The 18834-nt window shown below is 51.4% G+C and overlaps 1 protein-coding gene across 3 annotated transcripts; it reads right to left on the bottom strand.

The window, feature by feature from the left end:
• Positions 1–725: 725 nt before the first annotated feature.
• Positions 726–18328, bottom strand: ACP7 (acid phosphatase 7, tartrate resistant (putative)). 3 transcript variants are annotated; one of them, XM_047712503.1, is made up of 13 exons: positions 17682–18328; positions 16789–17092; positions 10499–10699; positions 10024–10206; positions 8977–9100; positions 8685–8747; positions 8482–8596; positions 8285–8392; positions 8134–8191; positions 7985–8052; positions 7814–7885; positions 3959–4096; positions 726–2147 (listed from the first exon to the last, which is right to left on the bottom strand). In XM_047712503.1, the coding sequence occupies exons 2-13, from the start codon at positions 16907–16909 to the stop codon at positions 2082–2084; spliced, it is 1317 nt and encodes a 438-aa protein (XP_047568459.1). In that variant the 5' UTR covers positions 16910–17092; positions 17682–18328; the 3' UTR covers positions 726–2081. The 3 variants fall into 3 exon arrangements, with proteins under 3 accessions (XP_047568459.1, XP_047568458.1, XP_047568460.1); XM_047712502.1 differs by having other exon boundaries at positions 17832–18328; XM_047712504.1 differs by lacking the exon at positions 17682–18328 and having other exon boundaries at positions 16789–17357.
• Between the last annotated feature and the right edge of the window lie 506 nt (positions 18329–18834).

Raw genomic sequence — 18834 nt, 5'->3', positions numbered from 1 at the left:
TGGGCTGGGTGCCTCCCTCGGTGGCATGCCCTCATTGCCTGTCACCTGAGTTGGGTAACCACGTGGCTCTGCTTGCCCATGAACTCCTACAGGGCCTGGCTAGGGCTGATTCATCGCTGTCACTGGCGTGTCCCTGGCCTTGTCCAGCCAGCACGTGGCATGTGGTGGCCTTCATTAAGGCAACAAGTATTCATGAAGTGACTATCTTGTGCTGGGCTGAGCTGGGGTGAGCCCTGGACTGCGCACCTCCTGGGGCTGACAGTCCAGTGGGGGAGACAAAGCCACCCCAGACAGTGCCGGCCCAGGGCAGGGCTGGGATGAGTGGGCGCGGGCCAGCCACCCAGCTTGAGAAGGGGTCTAGGAGGGGTTGGTGGAGGGGACAGACCCACAAATGGACAAGTTGGCCCTGGTCTCCTCCTGCACAGACCCTTAGCTCCAGGGCGCAGGCTGACCACAGACAAGCATAAATCAGTAAGAGGATTCCAGGAAGCTAAGAACTAAAAGTGACGTAAAGCGGGGACGGGACAGAATGAGGGCAGCTCTCCTTGCTGGGGCTGTCAGGAAAAGCTGAGACCTCAGGCTGAGAAGGTGCCAGCCCAGGATGAGCCCGGGAGAGTGGGGAGAGGGCCTGCCAAGGGTGAGAAAAAGCTTCGCATAATTCAAGAAACTGAAGCCAGTGTGCCTTGGGCACTGTGGGGGTGGCTAGGGGAGTAAGTAGGAGGAAGCTGAGCCCTCGCAGCTCACAGCTCATGGAGCTATAACGTGAGGTCGGCCTGCAAAGCTGGAAGCCCACAGGCTGCCCTGGGGGAGCTCTCAGCCCTGGGGCCAGCGCCCAGCTTGGCCTAGGACTCCTGCAGTCAGATGTGTCTGTCACCAGCTCAGAGCCCTCCTGTGAATAAAGGACAAAGTCCTCCTGGGCCCCATGAGGCCCCACATGATCTTTCCCTATCAGCTCCCTGTCTCTGTCTTCCCCTACTCATTCTGCCCAGGCTGCACTGGCCGCCACACTGATACCCTGGCAGGGCCAGCATCTTTCTGCCTCAGGGCCTTTGCACCGGCTGTTCCTCTGCCTGGAGTACTCTGCCTGTGGCTTCTCCTTCAGACTTCTTCAGATCAAATGTTCACCCTCTGGGTGAGGTCTCCCTGATTATCCCTGTAAAAACTGCCACTGTCCGCCCCCCTCGGGCCCCTTCCCGGCTTTTTCAGAGTGCTTCCCAATTTTTACCCTGCTTTACACTTCTCTCATTCATTGTGTTTGCTGTCTGACCCCCTGGTTAGATTATCAGCTCTGTGAAGGCAGAGATCTCTGGCTTGCTCACAGCTGTCTCCCAGGACTGAGACCAGGGCCTGGCACATGGGAGATGCCCAAGAAATAATGGGTGAATACACGAAAAGGAAGGGGATAGAGACAGGGAGGAGAAAAGGAAGGGAAAGGGGAGGAGAACAGCAGGTCTGTGAGATCCTTAGGCTTGTCAGAATCCCCAGCTTGGAGGCAGGAGTGTTAACACTTCTCAGTGCTGGGAAACTGAGGCACAAGGCGACACTGGTTTAGGGTGCCTTGGGCAGTGGGAGCCTTGAGGGTCAGCTTAGGAGGAGAAAGTCACCAACACCACCTGCTGGAGAGTGGTGTCATGACAGCCGTACCCACTCTGTTGACTTAGGGGTGCTGATGGCCCCTCGCCCCTGCGGGCATTGGGAGGGGGGGAGACGGCCCAGGGGGCATCCCCGGCAGAAGTGCAGAGTCCACAGAGCCACAGCTGTAAGTCTCTTTATTCCTGGGGCCCCGTGGGCACCCCGCCCTGTCAGTGCTATGCAGGGGAGCAGGGCTGAGCCGCCCCACACCTGCCCTGCTTTGCTCTGTGCCTGGGCGCCGACCTGCCCATCACAGCCGGTGGTACCCCCACCTCTCCAGGAGGGGAGAGCTACTCCAGCTGCCACGGGGCTGCATGCACCCCACATGGGGCCTCAGAACGGCTGGGAGTCAAGGCCTGCCCCAACTCTCCAGCTGGGCCTGGGCAGTGTCTGGTCACACTAGCCAAGGCAGCAAGGCCCAGCGTTCCTGATGAGAGCTGCCTCTGTGCCTAGAGGTACATCATCCGGCCAACCAGTGGTCTCACCACCCAGATGTCATCCACAATCTTCCCATCCTGCAAGGGACAAAAACAAAGGAGGTAATAAGAGCTGCAAGTCCTGACTCCAGGGCTACGGACCTGAATTTTTAATGGGCTGTGTGACCTGGGGCAAAAGGCTAGACCTCTCTGAGCCTCAGTTTTCCTCATCTGAAAAGTGGGGATGCTGGGAATATTACCTACACCATAGAGGTTGTGGGGATTCAATGAGATTATTTGTAGAAGGCTTTTTTTTTTAACTTTTTTTTTTAAAGATTTTATTTATTTATTTGAGAGAGAGAATGAGAAAGAGAGAGAGAGAGAGCATGAGAAGAGGGAGGGTCAGAGAGAGAAGGAGACTCCCTGCCAAGCAGGGACCCCGATGTGGGACTCCATCCCGGGACTTCAGGATCATGACCTGAGCTGAAGGAAGTCGCTTAACCAACTGAGCCACCCAGGTGCCCTGTAGAGGGCTTTTTATTTTTTTTTTTATTACTTTTTAAAGATTTTATTTATTTATTTGACAGACAGAGATCACAAGTAGGCAGAGAGGCAGGCAGAGAGAGAGGAGGAAGCAGGCTCCCTGCTGAGCAGAGAGCCCGATGCGGGGCTCGATCCCAGGACCCTGGGATCATGACCTGAGCTGAAGGCAGAGGCTTTAACACACTGGGCCACCCAGGCACCCCTATAGAGGGCTTTTTAAAAAGGGATCCCAGGACATGGCAAGGACTGTGTAAGGTTTAAGCTGTTATTATGAGCACAGACCCTGGAGTCAGACAAACATCACTGACAGCCCAGTACAGCAGTTCTCTACGTGGCCTTAAGAGTGTTCCCAACTCTGAGCCTCACTTCCGTATTCTCTACACAGGGGAGAAATGAATGCAATAAATACACAACTTTAAAGCCTGCCTCTGGTGCGTGCCCCGTTCAGTACACTTGATCTTAGCCAAAAGGCCGAGAAGCGATTCCCAGCTCAGTAAAGGATAGTTATTTATAATAAAAAGAACATGGTCTTTGCAGTCAGATCCCAGCTCTGCCACCCTCCAGCTGTGTGACCCTTGGAAAATTACTTCCCCTCTCTGAGCCTTCGTGCTCTCGTCTGTACAATGGAAAGAAAAACCATCCCATGGGATGGCTTTGGTGATTAAAATGCTACTAGATGTAAAGAGGCTAGCCCAGCATCTGATACACAACAGGTGATCAAGAAATCACAATTATTATTCTTTTAAAATGACGAAGGCAGGGGCATCTAGGTGGTGCATTCGGTTAAGTGTTCGATTCTTCATTTCAGCTCAGGTGGTAGCCTCAGGGTCATGAGATCAAGCCCCGAGTCAGGGTCTGTGCTCAGTGTAGAGCCTGTTTGAGGCTCTCTCTCTCTCTCTGCCCTTCTCCTGCCCCTCTTAAATATATAAGTAAGTCTTTAAAAAATATAATACAATTACAATGGCAAAAATGAAGCTGAACCGTGATTATTTGGGTCCTTCTAGCCTTGGGCCACTTCTGCCGGCCACAAATCATACTGGTTTCCCTCCACCTGCTCCTACCACCCACCTTCTTCAGCCCCTGCTTCAGGTTGATAAGTACCTATGGAATTTACCATGCTTTGGAAACTGTTCTCAGCACTTTATGTATAACAGGTCAATCAACTATTATCATCCCCTTTAACAGACAGGAAAGCTGTGGCTCGGACAGGTGAAATAAATTGCTGGAGGTCAGCCAGCCTGTAAGTAGCTGAGGCAGGATTTGAACCCAGGATTCCCAGCTCTGGAATCCATTCTTTTAACGGATCGGCTCCAGAACCCACTGGGCCCCGTTACTCAGGCAGGCGATCAGGCACACTGCTCACTGACCTGGTCGTCCGACACCTGCTGGATGTGGAGGTGGGTCCCGTTGAGGATGTGTAGCCGCGTGTACCCGTATTCCTTCACGCGCACGGCGCTCCAGGGCCGAGGGAAGAGGGAGAAGGGGGTCAGCCGCTCCTCACAGCCCTGCCAGACAAAACCCTTTAGACCCAGGGCTGGGGTGGATGGAGAATCCGAGAGCAGCAGAAACAACTCCCAGGCCAGGACCCCGATGTCCCCGAGGAAGACAAAGTCTGTTAAGCCTTGACCTCACTAAGACTTCTAGAAAAGAGCTTGGCTGTGAGAGACTGCCCAGTGCGGCATTTTCTCTAAGAGCCCTAGGCTGGAAGGCACCCAAAGGCCCATCGTGGGGGTCAGTTAAATACATTATGGAATGACTGTCACAAAGCAGGGTGTCACAGAAAGGGGGCCGAGATGTACAGTAAAAGGGAAAATGCAATTCGAAGAATAGATAGAAGTCATGGGTCTCGACACTGTCGGCATGGTAGACCCTCCAAGAAGGCTTTTTAAGTCACCAGCCCCTGGGGGAGAGCAAGTGCTCAGCCTTGCAGAAGCCACGCCAGCTGGCATGAGCAGAGAGCATGTGGGACCTTTAAAAAAAATCACCATTTTGCTGCCATCATTGTAATCATGAATGGAAGCAAGGCTTATCAGTAGATGGCCAAACTCACTGTGCAAGTCGGAGGACTAACCAGATTATGGCATAGTCCCACATGATCTCTCCAGGAGGAATACTATATTCATCATCATTCATTATATATGATACAAAAATATTACAAAATATTAATATAATAATAGCCACAGACAAATAAAATAATAAGATAAAATAGAGATTAGGGGCGCCTGGGTGGCTCAGTGGGTTGAAGCCTCTGCCTTCAGCTCGGGTCATGGTCTCAGGGTCCTGGGATCGAGCCCCGCGTCGGGCTCTCTGCTCGGCAGGGAGCCTGCTTCCCCCTCTCTCTCTCTGCCTGCTTGTGATCTCTGTCTGTCAAATAAATAAATAAAATCTTTAAAAAAAAAAGATAAAATAGAGATTAAAACAGATGTGGTTAGGGTGCCTGGGTGGCTCAATTGATTGAGTGTCTGACTCCTGATTTCGTCTCAGGTCATGATCTCGGGGTCGTGGGATCGAGCCCTGTGTCGGGCTCCTCCCTGGGCATGGGGCCCGCTTGGGATTCTCTCTCCACTCCCCCTCCCCTCCCTGCTCACACACACCTACTTGCACATGCGTGCTCTCTCACTCTCAAAACAAACAATATAGGGGCGTCTGGGTGGCTCAGTGGGTTAAGTCTCTGCCTTCGGCTCAGGTCATGTTCCCAGGGTCCTAGGATGGAGTCCTGCATCGGGCTCTCTGCTTGGCAGGGAGCCTGCTTCCCCCTCTCTCTCTGCCTGCCTCTCTGCCTACTTGTGATCTCTGTCTGTCAAATAAATAAATAAAATCTTTAAAACAAACAAACAAACAAACAAAACATCAAAAACAGATGCGGTTAAATGTTCACGTTTGGGAAACATTGGTAACATTGGGGATAGGGAAACTCCTTTTTATTTTTGCAACTTGTCTGTAAGTCTGAAATAATTTCAAAATTGGAAATTGAAGGGAAAACTCATCTGTGCTCGTTCAAGTTCAGAATAGCGATCACCTAGGGGTCTGAGGAGCCATCTGGTGCTGATAACATTGTATTTCCTGCTCCAGGTGGCGGCTGCACTGGACCAATGCCAGGGCCCCATTCTCAGAGATTCTGGTGTCTGTTCTGGAATGGGGTCCAGATGCTGGAGTTTTAAGACTTCCCCATGTAACGTGCACCAAGGTTGAGAACCTCCTAGGGGATGAAGCACGATCCAGGTTGTTTTTTACAAGGGGGAGGTACAGTGACACGTCTCTAGCAAGACCATTACTCCATTGCACATGCAGAGAACATTTGAAAATGCTGTCCAAGAGACAGAACCCCAGAGAGGGACGAAGAAGGGGTGTAAACTCTTGCCCTCTGCACGGTCTGAATTTTTTTTTTTTTTTTAGATTTTATTTATTTATTTATTTATTTGACAGGCGGAGATCACAAGGAGGCAGAGAGACAGGCAGAGAGAGAGAGAGATGGAAGCAGGCTCCCTGCTGAGCAGAGCGCCTGATGTGGGGCTCAATCCCAGGACCCTGGGATCATGACCTGAGCCGAAGGCAGAGGCTTTAACCCACTGAGCCACCCAGGCACCCCAGCGGTCTGAATATTTAAAAAAATATATATATATTTTTTTAAAGATTTTATTTATTTATTTGACACAGAGAGAGAGAGAGAGATCACAAGTACACAAAGAGGCAGGCAGAGAGAGAGGGGGAAGCAGGCTCCCTGCTGAGCAGAGAGCCCGATGCGGGATTGATCCCAGGACCCTGAGATCATGACCTGAGCCAAAAGGCAGAGGCTTTAACCCTCTGAGCCACCCAGGCGCCCCACTGTGTGAATTTTTATCACAAGTGGTTCTTACTTCGATCTTACTAATTCCTAAGAACCAGCTTAAAAAATAAGCCCCCTCTCCTTGCAGAAGTAAGTGATTCCAAGGCAGAGAGGGGAGGGGTAGGAAAACGCAAGAATCTCTGCAGCACCCAATAGGGCCAAAAAAGGGGCGCCTGGGTGGCTCAGTGGGTTAAGCCGCTGCCTTCGGCTCAGGTCATGATCCCAGGTCCTGGGTTCGAGCCCCACATCGGGCTCTCTGCTCAGCGGGAAGCCTGCTTCCTCCTCTCTCTCTCTGCCTGCCTCTCTGCCTACTTGTGATTTCTCTCTGTCAAATAAATAAATAAAATCTTTGAAAAAAAAAATAGGGCCAAAAAATAAGAAAGAGCTCACAAAATGACAGGGGCATTCAGACCTGAAGAGTTCCCAGTGGCCCAGCCCGGAGCAAAGTGATCAGTAGCGTAAATCACAATCATATTGGATTATCGCCCACAGGATACAATAATTACCCGTGAGTTCACACCAGTATAAATCAGTAACGAACTACATAGATGGGATGGAAGGGACGACTCTTCCTCACGAGAGGACTCTAATTAATCAATCCTGGAGGAATGAGGGAAACAGAAACTTCCCACTAGAACATCACAGTAATAACTGTTGCCAGCAGGACCCACAGGGGATTTGAAAATCAGTGGGTGAAAGTTGGAGGAGAGACAGGAGATTTGCAAATGGCCGGAAAGTATCTCCCTGAAGATACTTATTAATTAGAAAGGGAGATATAATAACTTTACAGTGGAGGAACCTCCTTAACCAGGTGATTCAGAGACACACAGACGGCAGGAGCCCCGGGTCCCATGCACCGAGGAGAACACAACATCACTCCTACGATCACCTTGCCCAAAATGCGTAACCTGAATCTCAGCCATATGACACATAAACCCAGACCAGGGGGCCTGCTGCAAAATTGCTGGCCAGGAGTTTTGCAAAATGTGCAGGATGAAAGACAAGCAAAGACTCAAGAGACACAGTAACTAACTCGAATGTGGAAACTTGGAACAGAAAGCGGACATCAGGGAGAAATTTGGTGGAAAGTGAACGGAGTCTGGAGTTCAGTGGCAGTGAAGATAATAAGAAGCCCTCTGTCTCTGGATCCATCCGGTAAACCTGGGCAAGCCCTGCCCCCAACCCCTACCACTTGTTGAGCTAGGGACTGAATGAGATTTGACTGCCCAAGCCTCTGTTTCCACATCCGTACAATGGACCTGTGGCGAGGGCTACCTAAGCTCTCAGGGAGTGGGGGAGAGGTGGGGACAGCAGCTGTATAAACACCTGGCCAGTACAAGAGGCAGTTAAAATCAAGAGGCAAGAAACCAAGCCACCCTCCCCCTGTGATGCTCACAGCAGATCCCGTGATGATGTGGACCGGGCCTCGAGGGTTGGTGTAAGGCATCTCTTGGCTGCCATTAAATACCTGGAAATGGGAACAAGGGAGAGGGGCGTGTCACACCAGGCCAAGCCCTGGGTGTCCTGGGGTCCACCAACACTGACACCGGCCCTCCCTGAGCCTTACCTGGTAGTTGTAAATGGGCCACAGGCGTTCGTAGGAGTGTTCGTGAGCCCACAGCTGCAGGTCAACCCCTGACACAGAACAAGTTGGGGTCAAGCTGCCTGATCCTAGAGAGATTGGGGAAGTGGGGCGGGGGTCCCCAGGTCACTCACCGTATTTGTAGAAAAGATCCTCCAACCCATAGAACTTGCCATGGAGGCCTTTGCGAACCTGGGCAGGGTGCACAAGGAGGGGAATGGGGGACTCAGGCTGGGCACCCCCCCTCCTGGCTCTTGGCACCCCACCCCAGGGAGGGGTCCTCACCTTGCTTTCATGCCACGTACAGTCATCCAAATCGGCATTGGAACAGTACATGGGCCGGTGGCCCATGGTAATGATCCACGGCCGGGCTGCCCGGTTCTTATTGGCTTTCTAGAGAGAGGGTGAGGGGTGAGATGAGGGTGAGGGGCGGGGTAGGGGAGGGGGAGGGGAGGCCGGGCAGGGGTAACCACCCGTGTTACCTGGAGGTCGCTCTCCAGCCAGTGGAACTGTCTCTCTACCAGGTGGCGGCCATAATTGAGGAAGAAGTATACCTCGGTGGAGAAGGAGATGATATGTGCAGGGCCCAGGTCCCAGCTGGAGAGGTCAAAGGGCATGGGTCAGAGGTGGGAGTCTCCCTGGCATCTTCCATCCATCCTCCAGTCCCCAGGATCCCCCAAATTACCTGTACCACAGGCCTTCATTGTCCCCTGGCATGCTGAAGCGGGCCTTGTAGTTAGAGAAGTTGCTGGATAAAAGGAAGTGAAAGGGTGAGGAGAGGGTCTGGGTTCCTCAGCCCGCTGCCCCCACCACCCCACTGCCAGGCCAGGTGTGGCTCCCAGTCCAGCCTCTGTCTCCTCTCCTCTCACTACTGCTCGTGCACTGCTGGAGGTTGAGGGACTAAGGTGAGACACTCAGAAGGACATGTCTCTTTGCACGGTCAGGCCCACACCCGCCCTGAAGCCCCGGGCCCTCACTAGCGTTCCTCGTGATTCCCAGGGCACGTCATGTAGGGCAGTCTGGCAGCCACAGGCTCGATGAGACGCATGAACTTGTCCCCGACACGAGCATTGTCCTGATCCATGTTGTAGGCGAAGTCTCCTGGGGAGCCGGGGGTTGGGGGGAGGGGAGAGTAAGGACCCAGACCCTGCTCTCCTCTTGCCAGAACCGAGAGACCTGACGGCTGCAGCCCCTGACCCCGAGCCATCCCGGTTCTCTGATCCCTACCTCACACCACCCGCCTGTGCACTTGGAGCTATTTCCTGAATAGCTCCTGAGTGTCACCCCCCACCTGCCCTGCCCGTGGAGACCACACTGGTCTCCCATGCTCTGATCACACAGGCCACCATCTCTGCCCACCTTCTTGTCAGAGGCTTTTGTCCCAGGACAAAAGCCTTAACACTGACACGATCTGGTACTGGTTTTGTATCAGGCACGGTTCCAAATGCTTTACATACTTGATCACCTGAATTTTCCAAATACCCTCTGAGGTGGACGTCGTTATTACCCCACTTCAGATGGGGAAACTAAGGCCCAGAGGGGTTACGTGCTCATGCAAGGTCATGGGGCTAGTTAGTAAAGATCCAGGAATCAGGCCCTGGGAGTCTGGTTCCAGAGTGTGCAGTCGTGAACCGTATCAGCCCCAATCTCTGTCTCCCATCCATGTCCCTGTCCCCTGAAGCCACAGCAGCAATGATAATGACAGGGAACACATGGCACTTACAGCATGCCAAGCAAGGTCACTTACGTAGTCATCACGACAGTCCCATGAATTCGGGACCAGCCTTAGCCCTCACTGTAGTAACGCAGAGGACAAAACCAACAAGGCATGCGGCTCTCTGTTGGAGCTGCGATTTGAACCTGGGCAGACTGGTTAACACAGACACCCTCTCCGGGGCCAGTGTCTCATCGCCTGTCCCTTGAGAACCACACTAACCACAGCCCAGTGCCCTCGATACCCGCTGGATCGCCTCCCTCCCAAGCCCCACCCCACACCTCCAGGCGTGCCCTTGCCAATGCCTCACCCACATGCAGAACAGCATCGTACATGCCCTTCTGGGTGTCCCTGCGCAGCCGCGGGAAGGCCTTCGGGTTGTCAGCTCCCAGGTCCCCAAACACAGCCAGACGGGGGCTCCAGTGGGGACCATTCTTCAGGGCCCGGAAGCGGAACCGACGGCTCCAGCCCTGGGAACTGCCACAGCGGTAAACTGAGGGAGAGGGGAAGGTCACAGTCAGCTAGGAGCACCCCCGGCTGCCTCCACCCTGCTCCCCCAACCCATCTTCAGTGGGTGGGGGAAGGAAGTGGGGATTGTGGGGTTCTGACCCATGCCCTTTGGTCCACCCCGCCCCAGACCCCAGCACCTCCCATTCTCATGCCAGAGTCTCATAAGAGAGGCGTTACCAGCCCTGCCTGAGCCCCCTGCCAGTGGCAGCTTCTAGTCCACACCCCACTCCTCTTCTTGTTCCCCCCTCAGCACTGGGGCGTGGGGCCCCTCTCACCATACTGGACCCCCGGCAGCAGCCCCCGCAGTGTGACCCGGTGTATGTAGAGTTTCCGCCGGAGAGCGCCCCCATCCACAAAGGGGCTGAAGGTGCCCTGGGCCCGGAGGGGCAGGGGGCCCGAAAGCTGCAGCCCGAACTGCACTTCGGAAGGGGTGGGGACCCACGTGGTCCAGGTGACCGTCATGGAGCCCGGCTCACCTGGGGAGGAAGGGCAGAGCAGGCGGGCAGTGAGGCCTGAGCTGTAGCAGAGGAGGAGGGGCGGACAGAGCAAGGGGTGAGAGCCAACAGCGGGGAACACTAGTAGTTAGGGACACGGGTGCCGGAGCTTCCCAGGTGAAAGCCCAGCCTTGCCATTCTCCAGCTGTGCTTCCCTGGGCACCTCCCTTCACCTCTCTGCACCTCGGTTTCCTTATCTGTAAAGTAGAATAATAATGGTTTCTACTCTAAGTGTTTCTGTGAGGCTTAAACACAAGCAAAGCACTTGGGACAGTGCTGTTAGGATTCCATGAGTGAATGGACATTAGTCTTAATATCATTATTTACTGCATGCAGCCCTCGTGCCAAACGTTTTGCATACATGACATCATTGAGGGGTTATAAACTTGGATGTCTAGAAGCCTGCTAGGTCATATAAACAGGGACAAAGTCCAGCTGGAAGGAGTCAGGCCAATGAGAGTGATGGAGTGTGAGGCGAACTGTAGATCTGCCCTGTTTTAAAGGGGCAGCCATAGCTTGGTCTCCATGTCAGAAGCCGGCCCAGTATCCCTAAATCTGTCTTAGAGACTTGTAGAGTAAGTCTCTATACAGTGATTTTTATATGTCAGGAACATAGATAGAGAAATCCAAACAAAAAATACAAAAGATTTTTTGTGTATTTCTTTGCATGGGGGGGCAGGCAAAGGGAGAGGGACAAGCAGATTCCCCACTGAGTAGAGGCAGACAATGTGGGGCTTGATCCCAGGACCCTGAGATCATGACCTGAGCTGAAGCCAGATGCTTAATGGACTGAGCCCCCCAGGGGCCCCAATAAATCCAAATTTTGAAGTGATTAACTCAAAATTCTTAAATGCCAGCCACCAAATCAAGGTTTTCAACACACCACATGGTCTATAGGCTGATGTTAAGAGCATGTGCTCCTGTCCCAGGAACAGGAGAATGCATGTGCTCCAGATTCTTCATTGCAGCCCTGTTTGTAATCACAACATATTGGAAATGACCAAAACGCCCACCCATAAGAGAGGGGCTGAAGTGACTATGTAACCGCCAGACAGTGGAGCACAAGTGAGCTATCCACAGAAGGAGGACAAGTTCTAGGAATGACATCCAGGAGAGCCAGTGAAATTAACAAAGCAAGGTACACAAGAGAGTCGCCTACTCTTTATGTAAGAGGATAGACGCAGGTACGTACTCATCTGTATGGAAGAAATACAGGAAGGATCCAGCAGAAAGGAAAGACATGGGTTACTTACCTGGGGTTGATGGGAATGGGGTAGAAAAGGAGAGACAGGTACAGAGCAGGAAAGACCAGGACGGAAAACTACTACCTTTTTAGTGTAATTCTGACTCTTAGAATTATAGTCATGTTCCATATTTTCTTCACACACACCCCAAATAAACTAACAATTACAATAACAATGCGGGAAGAAGCTAGCATGGAGTATAAACACTGACCAATGGATATAACTATATTTACAAAGTAAATAAAGCACTCCTGCAGAGGGGTGGGTCACCATGGGGTAGGTCTTGACTGGACGCTGTAAGACTATAGCAAAAAGTTACAAACTTCCAGTCATAAAATATAAATAAGCCACTGAGATGAAAAAAGCACAGGGAATATAGTCAAGTATATTGTACTAACGTGGCATGGTGATAGAAGGTGACTACCCTCACTATCGCTATAAAACTAACATAACATTGGATGTCAACTTATACTTCAGTAATTAAAAAATGCTCTTAAAAAGACTACAGAGGAGGCAACTGGGTGGCTCAGTTGGTTAAGCACCTGCTTTCAGCTTGGGTCATGATCTTGGGGTCCTGGGATCAAGCCCCATGTTGGGCTCCCTGCTTCACGGGGAGCCTGCTTCTCCCTCTCCTTCCCACTCATGATCTCTGTCGCTATCTCTGTCTCTCTCTCTCAGATAAGTAAATAAAATCTTAAAAAAAAAAAGACTACAGAGAAAAAGGACTGCACATACATGTTGTCACCTCGTAAATGTTCTTACAGGGAAACAGGCAAAGGGGGAGCATGGTAAGGGGACAGTGTGTGGGGGGTGCAGATGGGAAAGGGGAGCGGTCCACAGTAGATCAGATGTGGTCCAGAACAGCACAAAGGGGCTGGGAAGATGGAGAGTGAAACTGCTTTATGCCTATACTTGCATCAAACAAATACCTAAGTATACTGTAGAAGTGGGAGGTAGGTTTTGCAATGTTGGAGAAAGAAGTTACAAATAAGGAAAGAAGGCGGCTAAAATAAGCCCGTGATGTTGGACTAGAATCAGAGGTATCAGTATGATCTCATGGTAAGAGCTATATACATGCAGAGAGGGAACTCAAGATCTGTGCGGGTGTATGTGACACACACACACATTTGTGTAAGGGCCTGGAAACCATGATACCCCGGTAGCCACGAACACACCCAGCGCTCAGATCTTAGTTTCTAAATACCCACTCTCCAGCAAAAGAAACCAGGGCTCCTTGCAGAAGCGGTTGATTCCAAACACCGGGCAGGAAATAGACAAGATCAGCCCAGAATAACACGTGGTGCCAGAAAGTGGGGGAGTGCTCAAGAAATGACGGGGGCTTGTCAAAAGAACACAGAAGTCCATCCAAAAGAATTCCAAAGACCAAACCCGGGACAGTTCGAGTCACAAGATAAATAATGATGATATTGGATATTTAATCCAAGGAATCAAAATAAATATCTGTAAGTCAATACTGAAATATAGAAATTAATAAGTGAATGGATGGATGGAGGAGGGAAGGGACAGATTTCCTTATAGTAAAATTTCCATTAGACAGAGAGAAAGAATTAGAAAGCCACAATGTCACAATTAGGCAAACACCATGCTAATAATTGTCACAGGCAAGATCGACCGACAGACGCTAAAATCAGGGGGCAGAAGTCTCAAGAGAAACATAATTTGCACGGTCTCAAGGAATCTCCCCCAAAATATTTATTAGCCGCAAAGGGAAGAAGAAAAATCCTATGGTGGAGAAACCCAGCAGGCACCACTGTAACCACACAACAAAAGTCAACGTCACCAGTAACAGCAATGAGCTATGTCAGCACCAAGTGGGAAAACTGCTGACATTCCAACAGGGTCTGTAGTTTAGTTAATAGACTATTGTACCAATGTTAACTTCCTGTGGTTTTTTTTCCTTAAGATTTTATTTATTTATTTATTTATTTGAGAGAGAGAGAGAGCAGGTGTGCAAGAGAACACGAGTTGGGGGGAGCAACAGGGAGAAGCAGGCTCCCCGCTGAGCAGGGATCCCAACACGGAGCTCCCCATTCCAAGACCCTGAGATCGAGACCTGAGCTGAAAGCAGACGCTTAACTGACTGAACCACCCAGGTGCCCGACTTCCTGGTTTTAATAAACATATTAGGGCACCTGGGTGGCTCAGTCAGGTAAGTGTCCAACTCTTGATTTCAGCTCAGGTCATGATCTCAGGGTTGTGAGATGGAGCCGCAAGTCAGCTCCAAGCTGGGCATGGAGTCTGCTTAAGATTCTCTCCCTCCCCCACTCTCTGCCCCTCCCCTCCCCCTGCATGCATGTGCTCACTCTCTCTTAAAAAAAAAAATTGGGGGGGGGTGCCTGGGTGACTCAGTGGGTTAAAGCCTCTGCCTTCGGCTCAGCTCATGATCTCGGGGTCCTGGGATCGAGCCCCTCATCGGGCTCTCTGCTCAGCGGGGAGTCTGCTTCCTCCTCTCTCTCTGCCTGCCTCTCTGCCTACTTGTGATCTCTGTCAAATAAATAAATAAAATTTAAAAATTTTTTTAAATAATAAACATACTGTAATTATATAAGATGCTAACATAACAGCAGGAGAAACCGAGTGAGTGGAATGTGGGAACTCTGTAATATTTTTGTAAATTTTCTGTTAAATCTAAAATTAGTACTAAGTTCAAGTTTTAAAGTAAGTATCATGGGCTCTTTGAGCCAGTCTGCCGGGCTTCAAATTCCTGATTCTGTGACCCGAGGTCAGACCTTCTCTATGAGCCTCAGTTTACTCTTCTGTAACATGGGAGTAACAGTAGAACCAACAGCTTAATATCCAATCTGAGGCTAAGTGAGTTATCCCTCTGACACACTTAGACCAGATCTGCTATTGTTGCTGTGCAGACCTAACAAGAAATCCCTGTCATCCCACTGGATTTTCACAGCAGCGCCCACAAGATGGGTTTCACTGCCGTTCCATTTTATAGAAGTCTCCAGGCAAAGTGCCTTGTCCAAGGTCAGTTGGCCAACGGACGCCAAAGCCAGTTTATTCACCTGGTTTCAGATTCTGCACTGCAACTAACCTGTAAGAAACGATCTTCCTTCCAAGTGTTAAGGACATCAAAAAACAAGGGAAGCCTGAAGAACTGTTCCAGCTAGGAGACTAGAGGCGGCAGCGGGATGCCATGTGGGATTGTGGATCAGATTAGTGGAAAAATCGGTGAAACCCAAACAAGGTCCTTGGTCCAGTTAGAGATATGATGCCAATGTTAATTTCTTAGCTTTGATAACAGGTGCATAAGACACTGGCATTAGGGGAAGCTGGGTGACGGGGATACAGGAATTCTGCATTATCTTTGCAACTTTTCCATAAGTCAAAAGTTAATTCAAAATAAAAAGCTAGGGATGCCTGGGTGGCTCAGTTGGTTAAGCGACTGCCTTCGGCTCGGGTCATGATCCTGGAGTCCTAGGATCGAGTCCCGAATCAGGCTCCCTGCTCCACAGAGAGTCTGCTTCTCCCTCTGACCCTCCCACTTCTCATGCTCTTTCTCTCTCTCATTCTCTCTCTCAAATAAATAAATAAAATCTTAAAAAAAAATAAAAAGCTAAAAGTATTTGAAAGACAGAAAGGGCTGTGTTTTGAGATTCAGTCTGGTATAAAAAAGGAATAGGGGGCACCTGGGTGGTTCAGTGGGCTAAAACCTCTGCCTTCAGCTCAGGTCATGATCTCAGGGTCCTGGGATCGAGCCCCACATCAGGCTTTCTGCTCAGCAGGGAACCAGCTTCCTCTTCTCTCTCTGCCTGCCTCTCTGCCTACTTGTGATCTCTCTCTCTGTCAAATAAATAAAATAAAAGAAAGAAAGAAAGAAAGCCACAGTCATTAAAAAAAAAAAAAGGAATAGGGCACAATTATTTGAAACTCCCTTTAAAATCCTCCTCCCTGTTTCAACCTGGAGTATGCATGAGACCAAATTTTCTTCGTATATATCATCCAAAGCAGCACATCGAAACAGAAAGCAGCAGAAGCAGATGTGGGGAGAATCTGGCTGCCTCCTATTAAGCCAGACATTAAAGAGACTTAAAAAGATGTAAACCAATGCCACTCTTCTCATCAGGTTTCTTTTCTTTTGTATAGTACAGTTATTTTTCATGCAAAATGCCATTTACCTTAACACAGAATGGATGTGTTACTGCTCATTTTCAATGACTTAAACATGTTTAAATGCCTCCATTTTAGTCTCTAATATGGCAAATATTATGGATATAACTCACATAAACTAAAGCTCTTTGAGGTTCTCAATCATCTTTAGCTGTGCAAAGGGACCGAGACCAAAAAGGGACCCGAGACAAAAAAAACCATGGCTATACTCCATTTTGCCACTTCACAGGTAAGAGCTCTCCTTTATGAGGTCCCACTAGTACTTTCCCATTGTCCAGATGAGGAAGCTGAGACCAGAGAGGTTAAGTCACTTGCCCACAGTCACACAGCAAGTAAGTAGCAAAGCAGGGATTAAAACCCAAGAAGTTTGGGTCCAAAGCGTCCAGAGTTCAAGGCCTATGACCACCCTTGGATCAAGGATCAGGAAGCAGCTTTGTGGGGACACAATGAGCAAGGACAACAGTGGTCCCCTTTGGAGAACACTTATTACAGCCTGGACACCATAATCATTTCCCACATAGCCAGGTGTACCACTGCTTGGAACCCCCATTTAACAGAGCCAGATAACTGAGGTTCAGGAAGAGCAAGCCACCCCCCAGGGCTCCACAGCAATCTGCGTGGGATACTGAGCCCCCAACCCACTGGGCCTCCCTGGGAGATGCCCAGAAAGTGGTCCCAGAAACTTACCTGGGTAGGACAGGTGGACTTGCTCAGGGGCAGCCTTGGGAGCCACTGGGGTCCCCAGGACTCCCAAGGAGAAAACCAGGAGCAGACAGCAGCAGGACCAGCAGGGACAAAGGGGGCGCATGGTAAGGGGACAGTGTTGGGGGGGGGTGAGCAGATGGGGAAGGGGAGGGGTCCACAGTAGATCAGATGCGGACCAGAATAGCACAAAGGGGCTGGGAAGATGGAGAGTGGAGGGAGATTGGGCAATGTCAGGGGCAGGAGGCAGAATCGGGGGGAGGTCTTCAAGGGGATGGTTATTCAGATGCTAGAGAGAAAACAAAAATACTGATCACTACCCAGAACCAAATGTCCTGAGACTCGCTGTGTTGCTAAGCACTTTGCATAGATTAACTCATGGGAGCCTCACAACATTCCTATGTGTGGTGGTGCTATGACCATGACCTCCGTATCACAGATGAGGACAATGAGCCACAGTGATTCCCTGCACAGCTAGGACTGATGGGGCTGGAGCCCTGGGGTCCTGGTTCCAGAGCCCTGGCTCTTACCCACATCTCACTCTCAGCGAGAGGTTTGGGAGTGGGGTGGCGACTCCATGTAGAGAGTTGTCCTTGGCAACTCCATCGCCAGCATTCATTCCATCCTGCTCTTAGCAACCCAGCTTCTTGGACCTATGGCCTCCTCCCCTAGCATTGCTCCCTGCTCTCAGAGCTCATCACTCTCTATTTCAGCATCCAGAATTCCATTTGGGTCTGAGTGACCCAATCCCCCACTCCATCCCCAGGTCCCCCCAGAATTTCCATCCTACCTGGAGCAGCCCCTTCCCCTCTATCCCCCCCATCGGCATCCCATCCTGCCTTGGTGACCCCCATCCCCCCAGCCCTGCCCCTGCACACCCACTCCCCTTCTCCCCAGCCCTTTTCCCCGGCTCCAGTTTGCTCTCCAGCTCCCAGAGGACCTGCGGGGGAGGTGCCCAGCCAGCCCAGGACCGTCAGCCCGGAGGCTGGGAGAAGGGGCAGGGGACTCCCTCCCGGTCCCCGGCTCACCCTCGGGCGCCAGCTGCCCGCACGCGCGCGCACGTCTCCGGCCACCAGTGAGGAGGCGGTATTTATGAGTTTGCTGGTACCATGGCATCCTGCCGCCCACAGCTGTCCCAGCCCCGGAAGAGCCTGCCTTCTCGAAGTGACAGGCTCCCCAGGCAACCGGGGCCCCGGGTCTCACAGGTCCGGCCGGTCCTGAGCGCCTCACGCCCACCAGCCCCCCACCGCCCGCCCCACAAGGCGGGGCGTGGGAAGGGGGATCCGGAAAGGTTTGGTACGCCGCAGCCGACACCTCCAGGCTGACCACCAAGTGAGCGCCCTGACAGGTAAGGCTGAGCTCGTCCCCCAGCCACCCCACCCCGCGACTGCGGAGTCCCCAGGGCACGGACACTGGCTCCCACCCCCGGCCCTGGCAGGTCCCCCGGTAGGCAGCTGTGCCGGCAGCCGGGGCCTGCGACCCAGGGGATTCCCCTATCCCTTCCCGGCTCCTCTTCCTCGCCATTCCTTCCTCCTTCCTCCTTCTCCAAGCTTAGTCCACGGATTCCACCCCCACCACACGCACACCGCCAAGAACCCCCACTCCACCCAGAGGCATACTGAAAACACAAAATCAAAATCCGGGAAAGGCAGTGCTGCTTCTGAGCTGGGCGCCCTAGGCAGGTTACTTAACCTCGCGGAGCCTCTTGGCTACTTCACCTGTAAAACGAAGGGAATAATAGTACATACCCTAAGGGCTGTTGAGAGGATTAAACCAGATGAGGCATGAAATTTCATGCTGAGAACACTGCCACCTGGCCCAGAGTAAGGGCTGGATAAGAATCAGCTTTTTTATTATGATGAATGCATGAACTCCAGAAATTGCCCTGGGGTCTAGGTGGGAGCCAGTGAGAATTTTCCTGTAAACCTTCATGGGCTTTTTGAAGGTTGAGAGTGGCTTCCCACAAAATATGTTTGGAGGTTCCCCCAGCAGCAGGAAAAGGCTGGAGGGTCCAGGTTTTTTCATTGTTCT

The sequence above is a fragment of the Lutra lutra genome, chromosome 17 (assembly GCF_902655055.1).
Source record: "Lutra lutra chromosome 17, mLutLut1.2, whole genome shotgun sequence".
Taxonomy (NCBI): Eukaryota; Metazoa; Chordata; class Mammalia; order Carnivora; family Mustelidae; genus Lutra; species Lutra lutra.
Note: the sequence above shows the minus strand (reverse complement) of the source record. Positions and strands in the feature narration are given on the sequence as shown.

Coding starts and splice junctions, on each gene's coding strand:
- ACP7 (XM_047712503.1), bottom strand. CDS start 16,909: ATGCGCCCCCTTTGTCCCTGCTGGTCCTGCTGCTGTCTGCTCCTGGTT. Junction 8,597..8,684: donor AATGAAGGCCTGTGGTACAG/GTAATTTGGGGG, acceptor TGACCTCTCCAG/CTGGGACCTGGGCCCTGCAC. Junction 8,393..8,481: donor GGCTGGAGAGCGACCTCCAG/GTAACACGGGTG, acceptor CCCTCTCTCTAG/AAAGCCAATAAGAACCGGGC.